The following is a 19,904-nucleotide window of genomic DNA, read 5'->3' as shown; positions in this document are numbered from 1 at the left end:
CTCTCTGACCCTCCCGTGTTCATGCTCTGTCTCTCTCTGTCTCAAAAATAAATAAATGTTAAAAAAAAAAATTTTAAAAAAAATAGTAAGGTTTATGTTACTCAAATTTTACAATAAAAATATACATGGGAGAGAAAACAGATGCCCTTATGTACTATAATGTGCCCAACACAGCATTTGACACACAGTAGGTCAAGAATATGTACTGAATAAAACCATCATGTCTACTAACACTTAATTCCTCACTACTCCGCATCTTAAATTTTTCTGACGGTTTACATTAAGAGCTGGTAGATTAAGGAAGAATGTGGTGAAATCAAAATCCGGAGCAGAACAAAAGTATCAGGAATAGGGTGATGAAAAGGCATGAAGTTAGCCTAACACACAGAGCAAGACTAAGCTAAAAGCAAAAATAAAGGCAGAGATCTGAAAGACCCAGGTATGGGTCTGTTTCTCCTACCAGTTCCCAGTCCCAACGAGGTTTCTCCGGTTTGTTTTCAACTAAGCATATCCAATAGAAAGCCACCACGGAGATACCACTAACGCCTAATGACACAGTTCATTGTTTCACGGGAAAAGGTGCAAAAGAGGAGACTCTTACCATCTCGTAAGCAAAGGTCTCTTGCCTGCAAACCCGATCTATCGTTATGGTTTCTTCCCGCTGTTCCAGAAGCCTCTTTCTAACCCTGCCAGAGACACAAGAAAAATCCAACTTCAATATTCTTTACTGAGTCTTCCAAGGTATGCATCTTCAATACTCAACTTTTATGTTGAAGTAATGTTAGACCTAAAGAGAAGCTGTTAAATTAGTACAGAGAGTCCCCTACACCTCTCACTAGGTTTCCCTATGTTAATGCCTTATATGATCAGAGAGTAATTGTCAAGATCAGAAAATTAACATTAATACAGCATTATTAACTGTACGTCTTCTTCGAATTTCACAAATTTTTTTTTTAATTTTTTTTTCAACGTTTTTATTTATTTTTGGGACAGAGAGAGACAGAGCATGAACGGGGGAGGGGCAGAGAGAGAGGGAGACACAGAATCGGAAGCAGGCTCCAGGCTCTGAGCCATCAGCCCAGAGCCCGACGCGGGGCTCGAACTCACGGACCGCGAGATCGTGACCTGGCTGAAGTCGGATGCTTAACCGACTGCGCCACCCAGGCGCCCCGAATTTCACAAATTTTTAAACGTGATGCCTTTTTTCCGCCGCCAGGATCCTCTGTAGGACACTGCGCTGCATTTCTTGCTTCTCCTTTCCCTCCAGGTGGCTGCAGTTCCTCAGTTTTTCTTGCCGTTCATAATCTTGACACTTTTGAAGAGCGCCGCTCAGTTACTTTGTAGAATATCCTTGAATTCGCACTGACTACTGTCTACTCACAATTAGAGTAAGGTTGTACATTTGGGGCAAGAATACCACAAGAATGATGTCCTCATGGTATCACACCAAGAAGTTCATGGTGTCGATATTCACATGTCTTGTTACTGGTGAGGCTGCCCTTGGTTAAGTTCCTATCTGCCCGATTCCAACGCTAAAAAGATACTTTATTTTCCTTTGTAGTTGCTGAGTATTTAGGGGGAGATCCTTTGAAACCATGCAAATCTTGTTTCTCCTAGAACTTTCACCCAGGAATTTTAGCATTCAAAAGGAGATTTTGTCTGGGGCGCCTGGGTGGCTCAGTTGGTTAGCGACCGACTTCAGCTCAGGTCATGATCTTGCAGTTTGTGAGTTTGAACCCCATGTCGGGCTCTGTGCTGACAGCTCGGAGCCTGGAGCCTGCTTTGGATTCTGTGTCTCCTGCTCTCTCTGCCCCTCCCCTGCTCATGCTCGGTCTCTCTCTCTCTCTCAATAATAAATAAATGTTAAAAAAAATTTTTAAAAATTTTGTCTGCACATATATTACTGTGGAATATGCCTCGTGGTGATTCTCTATTTCCCTCCTTCTACATTTATTCACTGGCATTATTAGAAAGACCGGTCTCTTTTCTCCCATTTATTTGGTCATTTGTATTAACACAAACTCATATTTGTTTCATTCTGTAGGTTAGTACCTAGTTAACTAATATCTAATTAAATTACTCTGCTGATCAAACTGTGGCCATCAGGAACTCTTTCAAGTTGGCTCCCGTTCTTTCAACAAACCCTCATCATGGGGCGCCTGGGTGGCGCAGTCGGTTGAGCGTCCGACTTCAGCCAGGTCACGATCTCGCGGCCGTGAGTTCGAGCCCCGCATCGGGCTCTGGGCTGATGGCTCGGAGCCTGGAGCCTGTTTCCGATTCTGTGTCTCCCTCTCTCTCTGCCCCTCCCCTGTTCATGCTCTGTCTCTCTCTGTCTCAAAAATAAATAAACGTTAAAAAAAAAAAAAAAAAAAACCCTCATCCTTTTTTTGAGCATTTCCTTACTTTCTAGCACCATAAGATGCTCAAGGCTCACCTGGAATCAACTACTAAGAGCCCCACGGAGACCGTGAGCTGAGCGCTGGGTGTTTTCAATGCCACTGCCATCAGTGCTTCCAAACCTCTCAGCGGAGAGAGGCAGAAAACATGCAGATGTGTATTATCCCACGCATGTACAAACATCTGCATTTCTGTATTTTTCTATCTGGTATATATTTAACCATGAGTTTATACCGACACTCTAATCTCAAACGAAACTCAGAGGGCTCATTTTAGCCCTCAACCTTTCCTTGTAACTTCTTTCTCCACGGGTGAGAAACCCGGCTCCCCTTACCCATTAATTAATTCACTTATTTGTTCAAGCCTAGAAAACGCAGTTTCAGAATCACTAAGTCATGAACAGGACTTTTTGTTTTTAGCCTTGCAACACTGAATCAAGCTACGCTTCTGCAGGACTTAGGTCAGTTCTTTCTTCCTCATTCTCTTCAGTGTTATCTGTGACACAGCGTCATTTGTTAGTTTTTGTGCTCTATTTTGGGTCCCCCCAAATAACTCACATCCTGGCTGGTTTTAATTGATTGCTTTGGAGACAGGTAAAGGATAGGTGAGACCTCACTATGGTCCTAACCGTCAGAGTTATAGGTACATATAATGTGTTTATACACACACACACCCGAAGAAGCACCATTCCCTCCTCATCCCTACTAACTTGTTCCCATTCCTTCCTTACTTCCCACCCCTTTCCCATCCACTCCTTGTAGGCAACCAATCTCTACAGCTGTGGTTTATGCTTTCCATTTGTTTTGTTCAAATAAGCAAATATCTGTGTATTTTCTTAAATTTTGTGGGGCACCTGGATGGCTTAGTCAGTTAAGCATCCGACTCTTGGTTTCAGCTCAGGTCATGATCTCACAGTTTGTGAGTTTGGCCCCACATCGGGCTCCGAACTGACAGTGCAGAGCCTGCTTGGGATTCTCTCTCTGTCTCCCTCTCTCCCCTCCCCCACTCACCCTCGCTCTTTCAAAAAACATTTTTTTCTATCAGAGTTCAATTTAGGAGGAAAAAAACCTACACGGTAATTAGAACAGAGAAAGCTTAACCTAAGGAAGTATTAACTTTAACAGATGATTAGAGTAGTGATTAGTAAGTAAGAAGTAAAGAACTGCAGAATATAGGCATAGCATACATAAGGAGCATCCTGTCCTCTGGGCTGAGACAGAGTGCCCAAGAAGTCTTCCTTTTCTCCCTGCAGGACTGAGATCCACAGTTTGTTAAAGAGGCCATGGCTGTGACTCCCTGAAGGGCAGAGAAAGTTGCTATGGTGCTCCAGCAGCAGAACTGCTGGAAATGCAGGGTACGAGGAGGAGCTGCACAGGGGAAACATGAAGGGGGGTGGAGGGGCAGGGAAAACACTGGGCAATGGGAGCTACAGACAGCCAGGTGCTGTGCGCCCTGAACAGCGGCTCAGCAAGCAAAACCCTTCCCTCTTGCAAAGTCTCTTCTGCACTTTTACTGACAAAGCTTAACAATGTGCCAGTTGGCCAAGGATAAGGGCCAAGGCCCATTTTTACAGAGAAGGCAAAAAAAAGGGCAAGTTTATAGATGAGAGCCAACAAACTGATACCTGGCAAACTGAGTTTTTACATAAAAGGTGGCATATGCTTTGGGACTTTGTTTTTTTTTTTAATAAAGTTTATTTGAGAGAGAGAGCAAGAGAGAGCACACGTGGGGGGGGGGGCAGAGAGAGAGAGAAGAGAGGGAATCCTAAGCAGGATCCTATCAGTGCAGAGCCCCAACTCAGGGCTTAATCTCATGAACTGTGAGATCATGACCTGAGCTTCACCTACTGAGCCACCCAGGCGTCCCATGGGGCTTTGCTTTTTTCATGTAACAGTATCTCCTAGAAACTATGCTATCAGTTCAGCCTTCCTCAGCCTTTAGTATAGCTGCACAACACTTAACTGTATGGATGTCCTATGGTTTGTTCAACACTCTCCTATGTATATATTTAGGGCATTTCTAATATTTTGCAATTATAAACAATGCAACAATATAAACAAACAATAAATAACCCTGTACATATTGTATTTTCTTACTGTTGGAGGTGTAGCTCCAGTAGAGACTGCTTAAAAGTAGGATCGCTTGGGTCACAAGGTAAGCACCTATGTCCTTTGTGTTACGCATTCCCAAATTGCCCTAGAGAAGGCTTGTAGCAGTCTGCATTTCCATCAGCAATGTACAAAAATGCCCATTTCTCCATGGCCTCATCAAAAGAATACATATTTTTAAATGTGTGCCAGTCTGATAGGTGAGAAAAAATATTGTCATTTTAATTTGCATTTCTCTAATTACGAATATAAATATTTTTCAGGGCGCCTGGGTGGCTCAGTCGGTTAAGTGTCAGACTTCAGCTCAGGTCATAACCTCACGGTTCGTGGGTTCAAGCCCCACATCGGGCTCTGTGCTGACAGCTCAGAGCCTGGAGCCTACTTTGGATTCTGTGTCTCCCTCGGTCTCTGTCCTCCCTCTGCTGCTCACACTCTGTCTCTCAAAAATGAATAGACATTAAAAAAAATTTTGAAAGCACTGCGTTTACCAAATTATTTAATTTTTGGTCTTGTTGCTAAATTCAGCTTTATAGGTGAAACCTGTAGTTTCAAATTAAAATCTTTACTGCCATTGCAGAGGTCAAAGCATTTAAAAAATAAATAACTGATGGGGCGCCTGGGTGGCGCAGTCGGTTAAGCGTCCGACTTCAGCCAGGTCACGATCTCGCGGTCCGTGAGTTCGAGCCCCGCGTCAGGCTCTGGGCTGATGGCTCAGAGCCTGGAGCCTGTTTCCGATTCTGTGTCTCCCTCTCTCTCTGCCCCTCCCCCGTTCATGCTCTGTCTCTCTCTGTCCCAAAAATAAATAAAAACGTTGAAAAAAAAAATTAAAAAAAAAAATAAATAACTGTTATCATGATGTTTAGTATTCCTATCCAAAAGAGGACATCTTTCAATGTTTAAGTCTTTTTCCAAATCTTCCCAGAATGTTTTAAAAATTTCCTTACCTAACTTTTACACATTTCTTGTAAATTTATTCCTACATAGTCTTCCTTTTGACTATTGTAAATGGGATTTTCTCCCTCATTGTGTCCCCTAATTGTTTGTATATATGAAAGCTACTTTTTTATAATTATCAATTTTGTATCCTGCTCTTATACTAAATTCTTGTTTTTCTTGTTTCTTTGTTTTAGCATTGATTTCTTTCCAATTTTTCAGGTATACTATTGTATCACTGGCAGATACAGTTAGTGTTTCTTCTTTATCTACTCTTATCCCTCTACTGTTTCAAACTTTTTCATTATTATAATATTTGTTATGGTGATCTGTCATCAGTGATTACAACTTGCTGAAAGCTCAAATTTTAGCATTTTTTTACCAATAGGTATTTACTTGAAATAGGTACTTTTTTAGACATTAAACTACTGCACATTTAATAGGCCATAGTGTAAGTATAACTTTGATATGCACTGGGAAACCAAAAAAATTCATTTGGCTCGCTTTATTGCAATGTTTGCTTTATTGTGGTGGTCTGGAATTGCCCCACAAGATCTCCAAGGCATGCGTGTATTTAATGAAAGTTTTAAAATTTCCAGGTAGGGGGTCTGACTCTTGATTTCGTCTCAGGTCATGATCTCACAATTCATGAGTTCAAGCACTGCATCAGGCTTGGATCCTCTGTCTCTCTTCTCTGTCTCTCAAAAATAAACAAACACAAAAACAATTTGGTGGGGCAGCACATGGGTGGCTCAGTCAGTTGAGCATCCAACTTCAGCTCAGGTCATGATCTCATAGTCCAACAGTTCAAGCCCCACATCAGGCTTGCTGCTGTCAGCCTGTCAGTGCTGAGCCCGCTTCAGATCCTCTAGTCCCCTTCCAATGCCCCTTCCCCACTTGTGCTCTCCCATAACTAACTAACTAAATTTTAATTTCCAGGTAGGTTGGCCTGATTTTTGTTTTTGTAAGTAAGCTCTAGTTTTGTTATGTTGCTATAAAAGTGTTGTTTACAGTAAAATGTCTACTTTATGGATGTTACTGATGTTTTCTTTGTGATCTAATATACAAACAACTTTTTTGAGTACGCCACGTTGTCTTTTCCATCAGGTTATAAATTTTAAGTACAGATCTCCATAAAATACAGCCTATTATGTTGTTGAGAGCTTTTCTCCTTTTTTTTTTTTTTTTTTTTTACCATTTGTTATTAAAGTGTCCTATTGTTAGTGTGTTTAACTATGCATTTTGCATCTCCTATAGTTTTGTTCTATAAAGTTGATTGCTGTATTATTTTTTTCTTAGTATGTTTAAAGTTTAAATTTATTTTCAGAGAGACAGAGACAGCATGAACGCGGGAGGGGCAGAGAGAGGGAGAAAGACAGAGAATCCAAAGCAGGCTCCGCGCTGCCAGCACATAGCCTGATGCGGGGCTCAAACTCACGAACCATGATCTCATGACCTGAGCCAAACTCAAAAGGCAAACACTTAACCAACTGAGCCACCCAGATGCCCCTGATTGCTGTATTATTTAATATGTGTGTATACATACATATATTTGTGAATATATATTTCGTAAGTATCCTATCTTAATTGGAGTTTGTGGCTTACAGCATTAAGAAGTGTCCTTTGTTGGAGCGCCTGGGTGGCTCAGTCAGTTAAGCCCCTGACTTCAGCTCAGGTCATGATCTCATGGTTTGTGGGTTCAAGCCCCACGTCCTCGGGCTCTGTGCTGACAGCAGACTAGAGCCTGCTTCAGATTCTGTGTCCCTCTCTCTCTGCCCCTCCCCGGCTCACGTGCTCTCTCTCAAAAATAAACATTAAAGAAAAAAAAAGAAGTGTCCTTTGTCACATTTAATGTGTTAGGGCTTGAATTCAGTTTGCCTTGTATCAGAACAGCTACACCTGTTCAATTTCTCTTTTCATTTATCTGTAATATTTTTGTCCAATCCTTTATTTTTCTCTGAATCACTTTATTTTACATATGCCTGTTGTCTCCACAAGGTTTTTGTTTTGTGAGCCAAGTCTAAACCCCTTTTAACAGGTCGTAGAGAACTGATGCTTTTGGTTTCAATTATATCACATTTTCTAATTATATGTATTTTATGATATTAGCTGCTGTGCTCATTGGGAGATGTGTATTTTTGCTTGTCTGTGTTTTAAAAGTTGAGGAGGGTTTGGCAGTTATTTTTGTTTCAGTGGTTACCTCTGTACTTATATATATTTTAACACCCTTCATTACCCATTGGCTTATTTAATATTTTACTAAATTTGCCAAGTTTTTCATCAGTATTTTTTAAAATCCACTTACTGCCTACACATTATCTTCTTCCTCTTTTCTTATCCCATTGTTTTAGCTACAATCTTCTAATCTGTTACAACATACAACACTTGTACATTAGCCTTCTGCCTGTATCCTTCCTCTATCAGTCCTCTGGTGAAAATTTCCCACTCATCATTCGGTTGGACGAAGTTCATCCTTTAGTATATTCCTCAGAAATGGCTGATGGGTGAGTAATTATCCAAGATTTTGTACATTACAATTCTTTTTCTATAGCCTCAATATGGAAGGACATTTCAACTGGATAGAAAATCCTTTCACTGAGCTTTTAAAAAAATCCTGCTCAGCTGCTGTCTTCTTTGTAAAATTCATGTCATTCTAATTCTTTCGCCTTTATGCGTTATGTGTTCTTTCTGCCTAGACGCCTTAATGGTTTTACCTTTATCTCTGAAATCTAATAGTTTTATTAGGATATGCCTCAGAATTGATAATTCTGGGTTAATTTTCCCAGATACCCAGTGAACCCTTTTAATTTGTAGATTCAGATTTTTTTCCAATTCTGGAAATTCCTTTTGGGTTATATTAAGTATTAATTTTGTTCAATTGTTTTGTTTTTTCTCTTGAGGCACTCATATATTATGAATGTATTTTGTCTTCCTTGTCTGTTTTCCATTCCCACTACTTCTCTCACTCATTTCTTTCTTTACATCACTTCATTCTAACTGTATTCATGTCTTTCTTCGTCGCCACTTAGTAAATTTTCATTAGCATCTATTGTGTTTTAGTTATTTCATAATTCATTTAAGATAATTTTGTCTTTCTCTTCCATTTTCCAAATTCCATCAATTTTTTTCCCCATTCCTCTTTTCTCATCATTTCTGTTCTTAGTTTTGAAATTTTAGGGCCATCTGAGAGGCTCAGTCAGTTGAATGTCCAACCCTTGATTTCAGCTCAGGTCGTGATCCCAGGGTTGTGGGATAGAGTGCCGCATCAGGCTCTGTGCTGAGCATGGAGACTGCTTAAGATTCTCTCTCTCTCCCTCGCCACCCCCCACCCCCTCCCTGCTTGTGCGCATGTTCTCTCTCTAAAATTAAACAAAATAAAATAAAATAAAATTTCAGATTCAAAGTGCTTTCACACCCTCAAATGCTTGTTTTAGCATATTCAATTTTGTCTGGAATGTAGACTCATAGTTTCTTAGTTATTTTCTGGGAGAAGGGGAGAGATTTCCTCAGTGGATTTGTAAAAACAGATGTTTCCTGATTTTCTGCAATAAATTCCCTATGGATTTTATTTCTTCTTATTCATTCTGTGTTAGTTGTGGGGAAGGGGTTTATAAGATTCCTAGTTTCGTGGTACTCTTTTCTGTCATTCCAACAAAGTCCAGGTAAATGAAGAGTGTTTTTTTGTTTGTTTCTATTTTGGTGACAGGCTTGAGTCCTTCAATTCTGTGGTTCTCTTTTTCTTGCAGGATGCTGAAGTTTCCCCCTTCAATCCTTTATGGTGCACTGAGCAGTGCTTTGTTGCCTAGCAAAGTGACAGGGATGGGCAGACTAAATGAAACTGCTATTTTCTTAAAAGTAGTATTGTTGAAGCTTTTGGGGTGACAGACTAAGTTTCACTAGTACCCATGTAGCAATTACCTCTACTATTTCTAGGAATTAAAATCTTTAAGCAGTTAAATAATGTGAAAAATGCTGATGACAAGTTATTTAGCTTAGTATAAACACGGTAGCATGTATCAAAGGAGAATCCATCTCTTCCAAGGGACTTTTGTTCTCCTTACAGGCATAAAATGAACCCAGTAACTCCTTTATTAGGGCAAAGAAGGTGCAAGAATTTGATTCATTTTATGCCATAATAAAATGTATTTATTTTATGCCATGTAATCAGGTTTTGTTTTTATTTTTGTTTTGAAGTTACTGGTGGAGAGAAGAAAGGACAGTTTAGAGAAAAAGAAAGCATAAAGATACAGATTTTAACTTTTGGCACAAGTCTCATTTACTTGTACTACTGTTAAGGTTAATATTACTTATATTTTATTTATTTTTTATTTATTTTTTTAAAGTTTGTTTTTGAGAGAGAGAGAGAGAGCAAGCGAAGGAGGGGCAGAGAGAGAGACAGAGAGAGAGAGAGAGAGAGAGAGAGAGAGAGAATCCCAAGCAGGCTCTGCACTGTCAGCACAGAGCCCAACATGGGGCTTGAACTGACAAACCGTGAGACCATGACCTGAGCCGAAACCAACAGTCGGGTGCCCAACTGACTGGGCCACCCAGGCGCCCCAATATTATATTTTAAGCACAATAGTTTCGGGGCGGCTGCATGGCTCAGTTGTTAAGCATCTGACTTCGGCTTAGGACCTGATGTCACAGTTCATGAGTCCAAGTCCCATATTGGGTGAGCTCAAGCCCCACCTCAGGTGAGCATAAGCTCTGCTTCTCTCTCTCTCTCTCCCTCTCTCGCTATGTCTCTGCCCCTTCTGGGATTCTCTCTCTCTCTCTCTGCCCCTCACTCACTTGCCCACGTGCTCGTTCTCGCTCTCTCAAAAAATAAATAAATAAAATATTTAATAAATAAGTAAATAAAAGTTTCATTCAAAGTACACATAAATAGGGGCGCCTGGGTGGCTCAGTCAGCTAAGCGTCCGACTTCAGCTCAGGTCACGATCTCGCAGTTCATGGGTTCGAGCCCCATGCCAGCTGTGCTGACAGCTCAGAGCCTGGAGCCTGTTTCAGATTCTGTGTCTCCCTCTCTCTCTGACTCACCCCATTCATGCTCTATCTCTCTCTGTCTCAAAAATAAATAAACGTTAAAAAAAAAAAAAGTACACATAAATAATCCCAGCAGAGTAATGCTGTACTAACTCCTTTTACATTAGATTATACATAAAATTCTCCTACATTTCCTATGGAAGGGACTAGAAGACAACCGATGAGATTCAGTTGATTTAGTAATACAAAACAGCTAGGTGAAGCAACGTGTAAAATAATCTGAAAATTACTATTCAACATGGCTTAATAAAATCATTATAAGCCAACTGGTACAATAAACAGTATGGAGGTTCCTCAAAAGATTAAAAACAGAACTACCCTACGAGGCATTTATCCACGGGATACAGGTGTGCTGTTTTGAAGGGACACATGCACCCCCATGTTTATAGCAGCACTATCAACAATAGCCAAAGTATGGAAAGAGCCCAAATGTCTATCGATGGATGAATGGATAAAGAAGATGTGGTATATATATACAATGGAGTATTACTCGGCAATCAAAAAGAATGAAATCTTGCCATTTGCAACTGTGTGGATGAAACTGGAGGTATTATGCTAAGTGAAATTAGTCAGTCAGAGAAAGACACAAATCATATGACTTCACTCATAGGAGGGCTTTAAGAGACAAAACAGATGAACATAAGGGAATGGAAACAAAAATAATATAAAAACAGGGAGGGGGACAAAACAGAAGAGACTCATAAATATAGAGAACAAACAGAGGGTTACTGGAGGGGTTGTGGGAGGGGGGATGGGCTAAACGGGTAAGGGGCACTAAGGAATCTACTCCTGAAATCATTGTTGCACTGTATGCTAATTTGGATGTAAATTTTAAAAAATTTAAAATAAAATTTTTTAAAAAGTTAAAAAAAAAATAAGCCAACTGGTATGTTATTAAATATAGCATGGGGCACCAGGGTGGCTCAGTCGGTTAAGTGTCTGACTTTGGTTCAGGTCATGATATCATGTTTTGTGGGTTCGAGCCCTGCGTGGGGCTCTGTGCTGACAGCTCAGACCCTGGAGCCTGCATCGAGTTCTGTGTCTCCCTCTCTCTCTGCTCCTCCCCGTTCATGATCTATGTCCCCAAAATAAATCAATGTTAAAAATTTTTTTTTAATATAGTAAAGAAGTTTGCTTTGCAGTAATCTTTTTTCAGCCATTTGCCTAAAACTACTTTCACAGCTATGAACGTTTCATTCATTCTACTCACTCTACAAATATCTATTGACTCCCTATTATGTGCCAAAGTTCTAGGAAGTGTGTGCAACAGACACAGTTTATGGAAATTTTAAGTAAGTCTAGCTAGGAAGACAGAAAATTAAACAAGTGTATCATAAGTTTGATGAGTATTTCAATAGGGAAGAAGCGACACCTGGGTGGCTTTGTCAGTCGGGCGTCCAACTTCGGCTCAGGTCGTGATCTCATGTTTGTGAATTGGAGCTCTGCATCAGGCTCTGTGTTGTCAGCGAAAATGCCACTCCAGATCCTCTGTCTCCCTGTCTCTCTGCCCCCTCACCTCACACTGTCTCTCAAAAATAAACACTTTTAAAAAAATACAGAAGTACAGGGGGCTACATGAGCATCAAAGGGGACCTAAATGGGAGTCCATAGTCCTTTGGTTAAGACTTGAAGGATGAGTAGAAGTCAGCAAGACCAGAACTATAAGAAGGGAATGTTCTAGGCAAAGGCCTGGAGTGAGAGCACATTCCAGGAACTGAACCACAAACTGGAGTGTAGCTGAAGCATTGCAGAGATACAGCTGAAAACATTAGCAAGATAGACGCCCTGTGAGCCAATGAATAATTCAAGACTTTTGCCTCAGAGAAACTGAAAGGTTTTAAGAGAGGCACAACCAGATGTGCACCTCAGAAAACTCCAACGCATCAACCAACAATAGAGAGCACCAACCGAAGCAAAACAACACGACAGGCTTAAGGGCAATACATAGATGAAAGAGTCTGGACTCTAGAAGACCCTTCAAAAACTTTAGGAATGTTACAAGAAGAGCTCCGGATATTAGAAGTACATCTATTTCCCAAGGAAGAGAGAGAAGTTGTAGTCATGCGGAAAGGCATCTTAGGGCCAAAATAAATGGAGTTTTAGATGGGAGAGGGGCCAAGTGCGTCCTGAGCCATTTGAAAGAGACAGTGGTTGAAAGGCAGATTTGGACTATAGGTGGAAGGCTTCATATGTCTAAGGAATCTGAAATATGTCGCAGAGAAGAGGGACAGCCATTGAAAAGTCCATAGCAGATGAGCATGCTCGGGTGGGAGCATGATGAATAAATCAAAAGGAGAAAAACTGGGCCCAGGAGAGGTGGGAGGCTTTCATAGCGCTCCAAGCATCGCTAATGTAAACACTAGCCATGGCGATTAGGCAAACAGATTTGGCTGATATTATAAAAGAAACCAGGGTGGAGTTGAAACGCCTGACTAAATGGTCGAGGGGGACAACAGGAAGGGTAGGATCAAGGTTACAGAAAGATGATGTGGTGTGAAGGAAGTGGGCTACAAACTGGAAAATTATAAACGTCACTAGTACACACACATTTCCTCTAGTGTTATCACAGCGCAGTATAAAGTGTGACTGACAGACCAGCACTGATCTGACAGCTATCTGTAATCCAATCAGTACAGACAACGAGTAAGCATTTTTTTCGAGAGTAAGCATTTAGCAACACTGGAAGTAATAAATGAATTTAATAAAGTTGCAGGATACAAAATTATTATATAGTAATCAGCTGCATTTCTATACAGTAATAATAAAGTAGCAGAAAGAAAAACTTTTTAAATAATTCCATTTACAATTGCATCAAAAAGAATAAAATAGTAAGGAATAGACTTAACCAAGGAGGTGAAAGACCTGTACTCTGAAAACTACAAAACACTGATGAAAGAAACTGAAGATAACACACAGAAATGGAAAGGTACTGCATGCTCACGGACTGGAAGAATTAATATAGGTAAAATATCCCTACTACTCAAAACAACCTACAGATTCAATGCAATCTCTACCAAGATATCAACAGCATTTTTCATAGAACTAGAACAAATAACATAAAAATTTGTATGGAACCAAAAAAACCCAAACAGCACATCAATCTTGAGAAAGAACAATTCTGGAGGCATCACAATCCCAGATTTCAAGATATACTACAAAGCTGTAGTAATCAATGAGTATGATACCGGTACAAAAACAGACACATAGACCAATGGAACAGGATAGAGAGCCCAGAAATAAACCCACACTTATAGGGTCAATTAATCGATGAAGAAGGAAGCAAGAATATATAATGTGGAAAAACAGTCTTCTTCAACAAACGGTGTTGGGAAAAACTGGACAGCTACATGCAAAGGAATGAAACCAAATCATTCTCTTACACCACATACAAAAATAAGCTCAAAATGGATTAAAGACCTTAATGTGAGACATGAAACCATGAAACTCCTAAAAGAAAACACACATTAATCTCTAAAGATTTTTCTAGATGTCTCCTCAGGCAAGGGAAACAAGAGCCAAAATAAACTATTGGGACTATACCAAGGCAAAAAGTTTTCACATAGCAACAAAAACCATCAATAAACGAAAAGGTAAACTACTGAATGGGAGAAGATATAAATGATATATCCAATAAAGCATTAATATCCAAAATAAAGAACTTACACGACTCAACAGCAAAAAAGCCAAATAACCCAATTAAAAATGGCAGAGGGCCTGAACAGATGTTTTCCAAAAGAAGACATACAAATGGCCAACAATGCTCAACATCACTCATCAGGGAAATACAAATCAAAACCACCATGAGCGTGCCTAGGTGGCTCAGTCGGTTAAGGGTCCAACTTTGGCTCAGGCTTGAGCCCTGCATCGGGTTCTGTGCTGACAGCTTAGGAGCCTGGAACCTGTGTCTCGTCTAGCTCTGCCCCTCCCCTGCTCACACTATGTCTGTCTGTCTGTCTCTCTCTCTCTCTCAAAAAGTAAACAAACATTGGGATGCCTGGGTGGCTCAGTCAGTTAAGAGTCCAATTTCAGCTCAGGTCATGATCTCACAGTTTGTGGGTTCGAGCCCCACATTGGCCTCTGTGCTGACAGCTCAGAACCTGAAGTCTGCTTCAGATTCTGTGTCTCCTTCTCTCTCTGCCCCTCCCCTTCTCACGTTCTCTTTTTCTCTCTCTCTCAAAAAAATAAACATTAAAAAAAATTTTTAAATAAATAAACATTAAAAAAAATCCCAAACCACCATGATATACCATCTCACACCAGTCAGAATGGCTAGAATAAAAAAGACAAGAAATAACAAGTGTTGGCAAGGATGTAGAGAAAAAGGAACCTTTGTGCACTGTTCGTGGCAATTAACTGGTGCAGCCATTGTGGAAAACAGTATGAAGGTTCTAGAAGGGGAGAGGAGGAGAGGGGAGGGAAGGGGAGGGGAGGGGAGGGGAAGAGAAGGGGAGGGGAGGGAAGGAAAGGAAAGGAAAGGAAAGGAAAGGAAAGGAAAGAAAAGAAAAGAAAAGAAAAGAAAAATACTATATGATCCAGTAACTCCACTATTGGGTATTCACCCAAAGAAAACAAAAACACTAATTTGAAAAGATATACGCATCCCTAGATTTACTACAGCATTATTTACAAGTCAAGATATGGAGGCAATCCAAGTGCCCATGGACAGATGAATGGATAAAGATGTGATATACTTACACAACGGAATATGACTCAGCCATAGAAAAGAATGAGATCTTGCCACTTGCAACAACATGGACAGACCTAGAGTATTACGCTAAATGAAATAATTCAGACAGAGAAAGACAAATACTATACAACTTCACTTATATGTGGAATTTAATAAACAAAACAAGCAAACAAAAAGCAGAAAACAGCCCCATAAATACAGAGAACAGATGGCTGCCAGGAAAGGTTGGGGGGGGTGGGGTACAAATGGGTGAAGGGGAGTGACAGGTACAAATTTTCAGTTGTGGAATAAGTAATCATGGGGATAAAGGGACAGCAGAGAGAATACAGTCAATAATATTGTAATAAATAGCCTTGTGTGATGACAGACGGTAGCCACACTTGTAAGCATAGAACATATATAGCTGTCAAACCACTAAGCTTTATACCTGAAACCAATGAAGCATTGTGTATCAATTATACTTCAATAAAAACAAATTCAAGGCAATGACATATTTAAAAAAAATGAAAACAAAACAAAACATAAAGCATAATGACCTGGAAGTTTTCTGGGAAAAGTTGTCTTTGACAGCCTTTTTTAAAAATCTTCAAGGGGCACCTGGGTGGCGCAGTCAGTTAAGCATCCAACTTCAGCCAGGTCATGATCTCGCGGTCCGTGAGTTCGAGCCCCGCGTCAGGCTCTGGGCTGATGGCTCAGAGCCTGGAGCCTGTTTCCGATTCTGTGTCTCCCTCTCTCTCTGCCCCTCCCCCGTTCATGCTCTGTCTCTCTCTGTCCCCAAAATAAATAAACGTTGAAAAAAAAAAAAATTAAAAAAAAAATCTTCAAAAAATAATAGTAATAATAAACTTTGGTCTAAAAAAAAAACAACCACAAACTTTTATTGTGTTTGTGGTTGTTGTCCCCCTGCCCCCCCCCCACCCCCGTAGGCTTCACACACAGCAAGAAGCCCAACGCAGGGATTGAACTCAAGACCCTGAGATCAAGACCTGAGCTGAGATCAAAAGCCAGACAAGAATGTTTGTCTTGTCATTCCACTTTCCTAGTAATTCACTGGTATCCTATTTTACAAAAGTATGAATTTGTCAAAAATTAAACATTGAAAACAAAAGATAACTGGTTCTTTACAACAGCTTGAAAAACACTATCAGCATATTTCACTTACACTGAAATCTAAGTAGATTAACTGCATTCTTTGTAAACACACATTTTATTTATTTATTTATTTATTTATTTATTTATTTATTAATGTTTATTATTTTTGAGAGAGACAGAGCACAAGCAGGGGAGGGGCAGAGACAGAAGGAGACAGAATAGGAAGCAGGCTCCAGGCTCAACTATGTGGGGCTCAAACTCACAGACCACGAGATCATGACCTGAGCTGACTGACTGAGCCACCCAGGTGCCCCTACACACATTTAAAAATAAACATAAATCTGGGGTGCCTGGTTGGCTCAAGTCGGTTGAGCATCCGACTTCGGCTCAGGTCATGATCCCATGGTTCGTGGGTTCCAGCCCCATGATGGGCTCTGCCCTGACAGTGAGGAGCCTACTTTGGATTCTCTGTCTCCTCTCTCTCTTCCCCTCCCCTTCCCTCTCTCCCACTCTCTCAAAAATAACCATTAAAAAAATTTTTAAGGGGCATCTGGGTAGCTCAGTTGGTTAAGCAGCTGACTTCGGCTCAGTTCATGATTAGTGAGTTCGAGCCCTGTGTCGGGGCTCTGTGCTACAGCTCAGAGCCCGGAACCTGCTTTGGATTCTGTGTCTCCCTCTCTCTGCCCCTCCCCTTCTCATGCTGTCTCTCTTTCTCTTCCAAAAATAAACAAACATTAAAAAAACTGTTTTTTAATTTTTTTAAATAAACACAACTCTGAATATGGACTGGACATTAGTTGTTATTTACTGCTAATTTTCTTAGGGTAATAATACCACTCATTACGTAGAAGAATGATACTTTTGGGAGATATACGCTGATATATTTAGGTATAAATTACTGTCTGATAACTTACTGAATAGTTCGGCAATAGATAAAGCCTTGCAGCAGGTATCTCAAACACACACAGCTAAAGCAAATACAGCCAAATGTTAACAATGGTTGAATTGGGGTGATAACTATAGGTACTTTCAACCTCTGAATAACATAATGTTGAAAAAATAGTTAAATAAGTACCACATAATAAAAGTAAAGCCTTCCATACCCCAAAGTCACTAGGTCGGTGTCCTCTGGGATGACTTCTGGGTCCTCACCCTCCTCAAGGCACTTTAATTTATCACGGCTAAAACAGAAACAAAAAGGAAAAGCAATCACCCATCTTGTCCACAGAGAGTCAGGTTTGTGTCCTAAAAATATCATTAAATAACTAAGTCAGATCAAATCCGGCAGGCGGCTCAGAGGAAGTCAGAATTCAAGACAATGATTTCTGTGCCGATATTCTATAAAGAAAGGATACGTGGCCGACTGACATATGGCGGCTAATGCTATTACATGGAGAAAGAGATCGTTTATATTTTCACCCCATTGAAGCCACTTTGGGGGGGGGGGAATTTTCGTAATAGCATACCCGTAAGGTCCCCAAAAGGGACCACAGTGAATCAAGGTCTTAACGCTCCTCTGGTTAACGCTCCTTTCCTTCCAGCCCCATCATTGCTTAAAGCTCCTCCATTGTCAAAGTGTCTTGTCAATGGCAGGTACACATCCCGTTACTCTGACCGCTTTCCTATATTAACAAGGACTTAAAAAAAATCACGGGGGGAGGGGAGGGGGAATTAATCTTTCGTGCAGCTCTCCCGTCCCTTCACTCCAACTCGCAGAAATTGTGCATTCCGATCACGGGACATCTCCCAGGGTTCCAGGAAAGCTCTAGCAGGTTTAAAGCTTTCAAAGGGCAGCCCTTCTACCCCGGGGAGTAAATCACAGGCCCTCCCAAGGTGGGTCCCAGGGAAGCGCAGTAGCAAGGCTGCAATCAGGTTGGCCCCAAGCAACAAGAGCCCCTCCGCCGCGCACTCACCCGCACACGGTCCGCAGCTCTGCTGCCGCCTCCAAGCTGCAGCCCAGATCCCGGGCCACCGCAGCATCCTCCTGGCCCCACTCGGCGACCCCTTGGCTCCCTGGCAGCGCGGATGCTTGCGGCTCCTTCAGCGACAAGTCCCCTTCTCCGCGCAACCGGCCACGCCACAGCTCCCCGAAAGCGCCCACATAGAATGCACGCGTATTTAGCTCGGGAAGCTCGTACTCTGGAAAGTTGCAGCTCCCACTGCTGGAGACGGGGTCCTGCCTGCTACCCATCCCGTGGCACGTTGGGCCGATCCGGGTGCCTTCAGCCATGTTCACCCACTCCTTTCCCTGCAAAAGCCGGGCGATCAAGACTTCGCGGAGCGTAATGGGACTTGTAGTTGCACGGGGCTCGGTCCGAGGGGCGGCGGGGCTGCGTGGGCTCAGCTTCAGACACTACATTTCCCAGCAGGCCCCGGGCCAGTCACGCCCCCGGGCGCGGCACCGCGAGCTTCCGCGCTCAGGGCTGAGCGCATTGTTCTCCGCTGGCGGATTCAAGAGCAGCTGTTGGTTGGGTTCTCAGTGCGGGGTCACCTGTGTTGTTGCATTCCCGTCCCCACGGTTACGTGGCGTTGCTCTCTGCTAGGTAGGGCGGCCTCTGTACGCCCTTCGATTCCCGATCATTGCAGTATTTGGCCCCGGGATGCGAGACTTTTCCTTGACTCCGGGGTTCGTGCGCTGCGCTGTTGCCTCACTGTCCCAGAGCTTGAGAGACCTGGGGGGCGAAGGATGAGACCACTGACTCTACCGGACCTCCAGATTCTGGTCGTTAAAAATCTCCCCAGCGGCCCCATGTTCTTGAGTATAAACGTATGCATCGCTCTACGCACGCACGATAGTGTTTATTGAGCGTCAACTATGTATCAGATACTGTATACATTATTAACTCTAATGTATATTTTTGAAAATCACAACCCTCTCAGGAAGGGATTATCGGCCCCATCGTAACTGTTGAGGAAGGAGTTAACTGTTAGGAAATAGAAGCAGGAATGGAACTGTCTAGCTTCAGATGGAACTTCTCTCTCTCGCTCAGAAGCCCCAAAGGACTCAGCAGGACATATAGAAGGAGCTCTGGATGGTTATTTATTGGTATATATCATATACCAGTATGATATACCATATATTCACACATCATATAATTAACCCATTTTGAATGTTCATCCAGTGGTTTTTAGGCTATTTACAGAGTTGTGCAACCATCACCATAATCAATTTGAGGATAAACTAACCCCCTCCGGAAAGAAACCCTGCACCTTTTGAGCTATCACCCACAATCCTCTTAACTCCTCCAGCCCTACCCAGTCACCAATCTTTGTCTCTATAGACTTATAGATTCTGGGCATTTAGTATAAATGGCACGTTTATGTGGTCTTTTGTGATTAGCTTTTTTCACTCAGCATAATATTTTCTGGGCTTAGCCATCCATATTGTAGCATGTATCTATTTCTTTTTATGGCTGAATAATATTGCATTGCATGGTAAAGCACATTCTGTTTATCCCAACAAAAAGTTGTTTCTGGGCACCTGGGTGGCTCAGTTGGTTAAGCAACCGACTTTGGCTCAGGTCATGATCTCACTGCTCATGAGTTCAAGCTCCACATGGGGCTCTCTTCAGCACAGGGCCTGCTTAGGATCCTGCCTCCCTCTCTCTCTGTCCCTCCCTCCCTCTCTCAAAAATAAACAT

General features: G+C 41.7%; 1 protein-coding gene across 3 annotated transcripts in view; it reads right to left on the bottom strand.

The window, feature by feature from the left end:
* The window catches only part of SNAPC3 (small nuclear RNA activating complex polypeptide 3), a 46,039-nt gene extending 27,478 nt beyond the window's left edge, over positions 1-18,561 (bottom strand). For 2 of the 3 annotated variants that reach the window (XR_006295048.1, XM_043566335.1), the window contains exons 1-3: positions 18,177-18,561; positions 17,367-17,444; positions 602-686 (exon numbers count right to left, since the gene is read on the bottom strand). Coding sequence is in view for 2 of the 3 variants with exons in the window: in XM_043566335.1 (XP_043422270.1) it covers positions 602-686; positions 17,367-17,444; positions 18,177-18,493 (480 nt within the window). In the remaining variant the exon portion in view is untranslated. The remainder of the gene's footprint in view (positions 1-601; positions 687-17,366; positions 17,445-18,176) is intronic. The other variant, XM_043566336.1, reaches the window with a different exon arrangement.
* Positions 18,562-19,904: the final 1,343 nt, after the last annotated feature.

Source organism: Prionailurus bengalensis, chromosome D4 (genome assembly GCF_016509475.1).
Source record: "Prionailurus bengalensis isolate Pbe53 chromosome D4, Fcat_Pben_1.1_paternal_pri, whole genome shotgun sequence".
NCBI classification, from domain to species: Eukaryota; Metazoa; Chordata; class Mammalia; order Carnivora; family Felidae; genus Prionailurus; species Prionailurus bengalensis.
Note: the sequence above shows the minus strand (reverse complement) of the source record. Positions and strands in the feature narration are given on the sequence as shown.